At 39.3% G+C, this 8324-nt stretch overlaps 1 protein-coding gene across 2 annotated transcripts; it reads left to right on the top strand.

The window, feature by feature from the left end:
• Nucleotides 1–2384: 2384 nt before the first annotated feature.
• On the top strand, nt 2385–8148 carry zgc:153867 (myosin light polypeptide 6). Of its 2 annotated transcripts, XM_036134909.1 has the most exons (6): nt 2479–2498; nt 2863–2890; nt 3134–3161; nt 5503–5646; nt 7705–7878; nt 8011–8148. In XM_036134909.1, the coding sequence occupies exons 4-6, from the start codon at nt 5577–5579 to the stop codon at nt 8112–8114; spliced, it is 348 nt and encodes a 115-aa protein (XP_035990802.1). In that variant the 5' UTR covers nt 2479–2498; nt 2863–2890; nt 3134–3161; nt 5503–5576; the 3' UTR covers nt 8115–8148. The 2 variants fall into 2 exon arrangements, with proteins under 2 accessions (XP_035990801.1, XP_035990802.1); XM_036134908.1 differs by lacking the exon at nt 3134–3161 and having other exon boundaries at nt 2385–2498.
• The last annotated feature ends 176 nt before the right edge of the window (nt 8149–8324 follow it).

Below are 8324 nucleotides of genomic sequence, written 5' to 3'. Positions count from 1 at the left end.
AAAAGCCAAAGCAAAGTCACTCTGGTACTCATCTGGGGTCAAACTCCTCACTGCATGGAAACAAAACTTACCTAAACGTATTATTATTATTATTATTATTATTATTATTATTATTATTATTATTATTATTATTATTATTATTATTATTATTATTATTATTATTATCCATCCATTTTCCAAACCGCTTAATCCCTCATGGGGTCGCGGGGTTGCAGGTGCCTATCTCCAGCGTTCACCGCTGTCACAGTACTAATATTATTATTATTACTATTATTATTAGCATTATTATTAGCATTATCATTATCATTATAAGCATTTTTATTATATTATCCCTCACTAAGAGGGATAGTTAAAATACAAATGCTTATAAAACTGTTTTACAGTCTTATAAATAATTAGGTTAATTGCATAATGATTCTTCTGCCACCTTAAAAATATATTACTCTCCTTATCATAGCTAAAATGTGAATCTGAACAGTAACTCTCTTTTTATCTAAAACTGTTACCATTCAGTAACATCTTAATTAATAACTTTTTTTTTTGTATTTTTTTTTTTTGGGGGGGGGGTGCATTCAAGATTCTGGTCGACAAACCTGAGCCCCACAGGCCAGGCTGAAACAGTTCTCCTAAAGTAGGCAATGTAATTGAGTTACATTAGGATATCTTGCATGCACCCAGCATCATGCAGAAAAAATATATAACTTTTTGTTTGTAGAAATCAACATGATTTTATTGCACACGTATTTGTGTTTCCTACCTGGATCCTGATGAAGATGACCTGGCTCCCCAAATCATTGCTCAATTTTTAGACTCCACATGGAGCAACTTAAGCAACTTGGATTTTGTGCTTCCCCACCCTTACTTCAGAATCCAGGGCCTTGATTTTTAAATTAAATGCAAAGATGACCTTTGACCAATGAACAGCCCAGCTCTTTTTCTCCTCACCCCTGGTAAGAAGGTTCTGATGTCTCTGGTTAGGGAGCAGCTTTGACACGAGGAATATGACTATTGTAAGCCCATGTGATGCATACATCTGTGTGTGGTGTCATTTGAAACTCTGGCCATAGCCAATGTCTATGCATTCTGCATTTCCCTTAAACTCTTAATAAATGGATTTTTGTCCACAATCCTGTCAAGACTGTGGTTATGGACCATTGGATCATTTTCCACCACACATTTTCCTAGAGGTAGGAATTGTTCCATTTATATGCTTGAATAAAGCTCTTTCTAAACTGCCAGCTTCTTTAGCAACTATTAACTATTTGAAACATGGCCCTCCTTGCAGAGGGCATCCTTAAAGGTATAGTCGGCGATTCTTCCGGAAGTATAAGTAAGAAACGCAAGTCCCTTTTTGAATAACATGGGCCAGACCGTCTTACCTTTTCTTCCACTCCTGAAGGGGGTTCTCTTGAAATAAATCTCCCAAATCCACTCTGGTCTTATTTCTTTTGACTGAGGCCTTCCTCTTCTTCGCTTCTTGCAACTCTCAGCCATTTTCAAAGTATACAGTGGGGGCAGCAGAGCTACATTGATCAACTAACACCGAAGCTAATTTTTACAGTCCTACATCTCTCACGGAGATCTACTTTTTAACCTCCTTTTCCTGAATCAATCATGTGTTGACTACTGTCAAGATGGAAGTGTTTCTGAACAGGATTACCAACTTTAACTGCCTGTTGTATGACTGTCAAGTCAGCCACGAGATAATATTTCTTTTTAAAAAATTATTTTTTCATTGATTGTATTTAAAATTCTAACAAACACTTGAAACATATCACCTTGTGCAATGAATCTACATGATATTTCCAACCATTATTTATACCGTCTGTGTGATTTTGGAGCTCAGCTCACGGCTCGGATATGATCGAAACCGCAACTTACTGCAGTTGTAAATCTTTACACGATCTTAATATTTTGATCAGAAATGCATAAACAGTACAAAAGGAAGGGAAAAAAAACAACAACATGGTGATAACATAAGGTTATGCACAGTTTTCAGAAAAAAAAAAAGTTGTGGACTATAGCCCGAAAAACTACTGTAACTACAAAATGAATTAAAAAAGGAGAACGTCAGCAATACATTTATGGGAGAAAAACATTTTGGAATTACACTTGCTGCTTTTCTAGTTATCCAGACATAAATTTTTAAAATTTAATTTAAATTTTTCTTTTTAGTCTAAGCACTGAAACAAGTGTTTTCACGCGAATGTCTCATAATTTATACATACAATTTAGCATAATAAAACAGGTCATGAAAATCAATACGATAACGGTACTCAAATTATCTAATGTTGTATTTGAGATTCAGGATAAACCCATCGCGCTCTCTTGCCACCATTTGTTTCTATATATGGAGTGGTGCAGTTGTGCTGTGACGTCACCCCGTCGCCACTGCGTCGTTACGCAGCTCAGGCTTTTCTCCCTCTGCGCCTGTAGTCGAGCCGTCACATTCTTTGGGTTTCCGTTGCCCCGGACACACCTCGGCCAGCAAAGCAATGGTGGGTTTTCTTTCTTTCTTTCTCCGTTTAACGTGGCTTATTAGCTGCGCTGGAGTCAAGCATCTAAATGTAAAACGTTTAATGAAGAAGAGGTTAGCTTCGCACCGTAGATAACGCGAGTATTAAGACGTGAACGGCTTAGCCTGTCCCAAGCGGAAGTACAACTTTGGGGGGAGCTAGCTTTAGGTTCAAATGAGCTGTAACGCGATTATCTCTTTTTATTGCTTAACTGCCGGCGTGTACGAAACATTTCCTGAATGTTTTACAGTTGGAGGCTGGGTTTTTTCAGTGCATCTGTTAACTATGTCCAAATAGCCAGTTTGCTTTAAAACCGTTCTCTCTCGCCTAATTTCTTCCCGAACAGTCTGACTTCTCGGAAGATCAAATCCTCGGTAAGTGTTTTTTTTATTTTATTTTTGTCTGCATTTTGTGTGTCTGTGGGGGACATTTCTATTTTTCTGCTTGTTTCGGCGCTCCTTCATTCCTGACCCTCAGCCCTGCACCTCTACTGTCAGTCTGCTCTGTGCCCGCATGCCTGCAGTAGGACTGGGTTTAGGGTTTTCTTTCACTGTATGCGAACTATTTCCTCACTTTTCTTTTCCCACCCCCGACTTGCAACTGCCTGTCCTTTCCAGATTGAGTTTAACCTGGATCAGATTCACGGTAAGTGGGTGAAGAGCCCCCGCCTTGCACAGAACGCTGTTCATAGTGTGGAGCGTCTGATCTGCATGTTTTCGCATTGTTCTCTCTACCTTATTAAAAGCGCATTGTTATAATCCTTACCAGCCTTGACGTGTGTTGTATTGGTTTTGTTTTTTTTATTGTCCTTTGTTTGCACAGCCAAACATTGGCTCTGCTCTGCTGCCATTAGTCTTGTTTCTTGAGATTGTCTTGAAATCCTCCAAGTTGCTCGTCTGCAGTGTGTCCATGTTTGGTGTGGGATAAGAGCGGTGGAGGGATCCCGTCCCAACGCTGGGTTTGTTTAATCTCACCCTGACATAATAGGCCATGGCTACTTCCACTCTCCACCTACTTTGCTCCACTCCTCTAATACCAAATATGGTGCTGGGAATTGTGCTAACAAGCCAGAAGGAAAGAGGCACATTCCTCAGAACAGGGAGGAAAAAAAAAAAAAAACTCCATAATAGTCCCAGCGCTTCTTTTTTTTTTTTTTTCTTCATAACAGTAGGAACACCCTTCTGTCAGGATATTGAGTAATCTGATTCTCTGTCTCCCTGATTGCTGGTTTTGAGCAATCCACGTTATCATTTTATCCTTACTAAAACTGCAGATGTTGGAGCAGGGGGGGTACTTTTGTTGTCATTCAGTAAAGACGACTCCCTGTTTACTTTTAATAAAATGCTTTATGCTTATTAATATGAAAGCTTTAGAAAGCATGTTTTTATTTTGGATTAACTATTCAGTGGGTTTGTAAAACGTAGACATTCCGAGTTAAGTAATAGTTTCAAGTTGTTTTTTTACAATAGCGTTTAAATGGCTGATTTACTTGTCTGTGTGTGCTGAAGTATCGTTGTACATGCTCTTTACGTTTAACCTACAGTGCTAAAAGTGTTCACACTCCTTGGACCTTTGCCACAGATGTTACAGCCACATGCTACAGTGTTTTTTTTTTTTTTGTTTTTTTTTTGTGTGGGGTTTTTTAGATTTTAATTGCTAGACCAACAACATGCATCGTGCATCTGTGTTCTCGCTCCTTTTTACTTCGACACCCGTGTATACAATTCTTTGCAACCAAATACCTTCAGAAGTCACCTTACCGGCAAATCAAGTCTACCGTTATGTGATTTAATCTCTGCATAAATACAGCTGTTCTGTTTGGTCTGAGAACATTAAGGAACAAAACGCATCGTATCAAGCTTTAAACGTCTCAGACCCTCAACGGGGCATCTATTAGTCTTGCACTCAACAAGTCAGGCCTTTTTTGAAGATTGGCAAAGAGAAGGTCATGACATTTTTGCAGTTTGCTATTAGAAATGTGGTGACAGCAAACCTGTGGAAGAAGGTGGTCTGATCAAATGAGACAAAGCTAGCATTTTGGCCTAAATTTAAAATCACCGCTTGCAGTGGAAAACGGTCCGGTCAAAGTCCAGAGTTGAATCCAATCGAGCATCAAATTGCTGTTCTTGAAAGTTCTCAGTCCAGTGTGACTAGTCTTGATGTCTTCTCCAGAACAAATGGGCAAACCATTTGGTCTGTCGACGTGCAAAGCTGGTGGCGACACACCTCAGAAGCCTTTAACTGCAGCGAAACGTTCCCGAGGAATAGACGAGGGTTAGGGGAGAGAGCTGAGAGTAAACGCAGGTCATACGTTCTGTTAACGTCTTAAACCCCATATTCCATGTTCCTCCCACGCCATAACTGCACGGCGTGGGGCTGAAGTTTGAAATTGTAACATGACAAAAATGTGAAGGGGTTTGGATACTTCTGTTTGCTGTTGCATCAGTCAAACGTTTGGGGAAAAACCAAAACCTTCTGGCGACTTCTGATAAACGTCTTTAGATAAATTGATTAATCCGTTGACACACAGAGCATGTTGTGTATTCAGTTAAAAATGCTGGAGCTTCCTAAAAATGAAGTTGAAATTGTGTATGCTTGTGTGTAATGACTGGCTGTGTCACTAATGTAAATGTTTTTGTGAATTGAGGAAGCTGCAAGCGTGTTTGCCATGTTGCTGAGCTCAGAGAACAGGATGTTGCCACAGAGACAAATCTTAAATGTAACCTTTTATTATCAGATTCCACACATTTAAAAATAATAATAATAATAAATCTCACCAGCTGAAATCCCATTAAGATATAAGCACTCTAATTTGTCACAATCTGACATTTGTCAAGTCTGTTTGTGAACCTTTTTCTCGGCTTGTGTTGCAATTCTGCTATTTACAGTCCACATCCTATCTGCGTATCCCTTCTCGTTATCTATCTGCTGATTTAATGTGTTCTTCTTTCACTAACTGGCCACATGTCTTGTGTGTGTGTTGCAGAATTTAAGGAGTCCTTCCTGCTGTTCGACAGGACAGGAGATGGGAAGATAAGCTACAGTCAGTGTGGGGACGTGATGCGGGCCCTGGGACAGAACCCTGTCAACGCTGAGGTGCTGAAAGTGCTGGGCAACCCCAAGTCTGAGGGTGAGAGGAAATCTGCAAACTTGGAGGTTTAGATGGATATAAACCGCCTTTTTTTTTTTTTTTTTTCTTCCCTTAAGTGGTGCCAGATATAGTCGCTCATCCAATAGTTGGTTCTTTAACTGGAGGATCACAGAGCTGTGATGATGAAGACGGTTAAATGATGCTCAGAACAGTAAGAAGAGTTTTTAAAACCGCACGTTAGGTCTGCATTAAAGCTGTGTTGTGCAACATGTTTGGTTTTCTGTGGAAATAACTGTTTGCTGCATCTTTTTGCATGTGTGAGAGAAAATGACCTCTTAATGTCATTCTTTTAACGCCCAGTGGGGATGATTGCCACATGTAGCAAGATGACACCATCGGCTTTATAGGCAGCTGTTCTTGAGTTGCTCTTTAAGTAAAAAATAACCTGGAAATGTTCTTTTTTTTTTTTTTTCATTCATTATATAATGGGGAACTTGAAGTATTATCACTAGTAATTTTGTAGCAACGTGAGCATATATAGAGTAAAAATAAAAAATAAATTATCATCCGTGCTTTTCATGGGTGCTGCCATCTTTGCATCCAAATAACGCGCTGTCATCCTAATCCCGTGAGACTCTTCGTAATCGGGACGTACCTACTGCACCAGGCCCCGTAATAGAATATAGGTGTTATACCTGAGCCAGGCCGGGCCTTGATGACGCGTAGGGCGGTCGTCTGCGAGTCAGACTCGGGTCAGGCGCTTCAGATTGTTTTTATTTATTTGGTTTTCTTTCATGCCACATGTGAGGCCATCCTGCAGCTGTGGTATCGGGGAATGATCGCACATCTAACTTTGCTCTGTTACACCCTGACCTGCACAACACACACATCTGGGCCTGTGCTCGCTGTGGGGGGGTTCAAAGGGAAACATTGCGTCCCATGATGCAGCACTGCGCTGCTCAAACGGGGTGCTAATGCTAGCTTAGCATGTAGCACTGTTCAGCATTTTGTTTTTCTTGTATGACTGCGTGGGAACAACACTTGAGGGTTTGTGTTGTGTATAAAGAGGGTTGCAAGTTTTCTCCACATGTTAGCAGACTTAAAAAACCTCCAGCAGCAGCTCAATATTTGGGTCAGGTGTGCATTTCTGTCTGCAGAGAAGACACGGGAGTGTCTGTGCGCAGCAGTTCGAAGAAGAGCAACAGTTTGCACATGCGACTGGGTTCGGTTATATAGATTATTCAAAACTGTATATTTAATAATTGTTTTTTGTATTTTTTTTTTTGGTCATTTATTTAAAATAAATAAACAACGCTTAGCAGGGCATTATAATACAGTGGGTTAAACCCTGGGAAGGTCTGTTTACGCTCTCTCTGCTTCAGTCTTTACGTCGCTTCCAGTTCAGTTAATAATGGTCGCACTCGATAATTGCTTATAGTCTATTGCAAATATTTTGGGGGGCATCAGAGGTTATTATTAGCATGTGTCTGTAATTAATGCACCAATATGTTATACAAAGAATAAGGCACTTTTTTTTCATGAAAATGGTTGCATATTTTTGTTTGACTTGAAGTAAGTTTTTCAGAATAAAAGCTCATTTACACTTTGAGATCACTTTGAACATTATGCCCATTCATCCTCTGACCGTTCATGTTTTAACTGAGGGAAAATCATTAGGCTTTAAATCCCTTTGTTTGGTAAAGATACTGCAGATAAATGAACGTTAAACATTTGAAGGGAGAATTTGTTTACTTGTCGGATCACAAACATAAAAGATTTGTAAAGATCAACTAACAGCATTAAATAAACTGACCAAGGAGATAAAACTAGCTAATCTGCCAGCAGCTTGTCATATCTTTACTTGTACAAGGAAGAACATTATGTAAATCCTCCCCAAGGAAGTTAAGCCTGACATGTATTTGAAAATACAAAAATTTGGCCATTTCTCAACATTTTATTTCTTCTGTTTTTTTCTCTTTATCTTTAATTGTACAATTGAGAGCCAAGTATTCCTCACTTCTCAGTGATACAATTCCAACCCGGCTACTGACCCAGAGCCCGACTTGTCTCCTTTATCTGTATTTCCGTATTTTGCAGAAATGAACACCAAGATGCTCGACTTTGAGCAGTTCCTGCCCATGTTCCAGGCCATCGCCAAAAACAAAGATCAGGGGTCCATGGAGGATTTTGTGGAAGGACTCCGTGTCTTTGACAAGGAGGGCAACGGCACAGTAATGGGAGCAGAACTACGCCATGTGCTCACCACGTTAGGCAAGTCAGGTTTTTATCTCTCATTACACGCATTTAACAAATGGATGACCTGAGTATGTATTTATTTTTTACCTTGTCTGATTTTGTTTTCAGATTAAAAAGTACAGATTTTTTTATTTCTTTTTATTTCAGGTGAGAAAATGTCAGAAGAGGAAGTGGAGACACTCTTGGCTGGACACGAAGATGCAAACGGGTGCATCAATTATGAAGGTGAGAACAAAATAGTTGTTAGTTAAAAACTACCTATAATAAGTCTGAGGAATAATCTTTTGATTTATTCCACCTGTCTTTTAACGATGATGTTGAAATGTTCTTGATGCAAATCACTGTTATGTTGACTTTAAAATGTAATACCCGTGGTTTTTAAGAAAATGCTAAGCTAACTGATTAGCTACAAACTTTTTTTTTTTTTTTTTTTTTTTTTATGATTAGCTACAAACACTTTT

The sequence above is a fragment of the Fundulus heteroclitus genome, unplaced genomic scaffold (assembly GCF_011125445.2).
Source record: "Fundulus heteroclitus isolate FHET01 unplaced genomic scaffold, MU-UCD_Fhet_4.1 scaffold_937, whole genome shotgun sequence".
NCBI classification, from domain to species: Eukaryota; Metazoa; Chordata; class Actinopteri; order Cyprinodontiformes; family Fundulidae; genus Fundulus; species Fundulus heteroclitus.
The sequence above is the reverse complement of the archived record's forward strand: the minus strand, read 5'-3'. Positions and strand labels throughout refer to the sequence as shown.

Bases quoted from the DNA above. Each gene is read 5' to 3' on its own strand.
- zgc:153867 (XM_036134908.1), top strand. The intron at 2,891-5,502 runs GTAAGTGTTTTT...TGTGTGTTGCAG, and splicing joins CTCGGAAGATCAAATCCTCG to AATTTAAGGAGTCCTTCCTG. The intron at 5,647-7,704 runs GTGAGAGGAAAT...CGTATTTTGCAG, and splicing joins GGGCAACCCCAAGTCTGAGG to AAATGAACACCAAGATGCTC.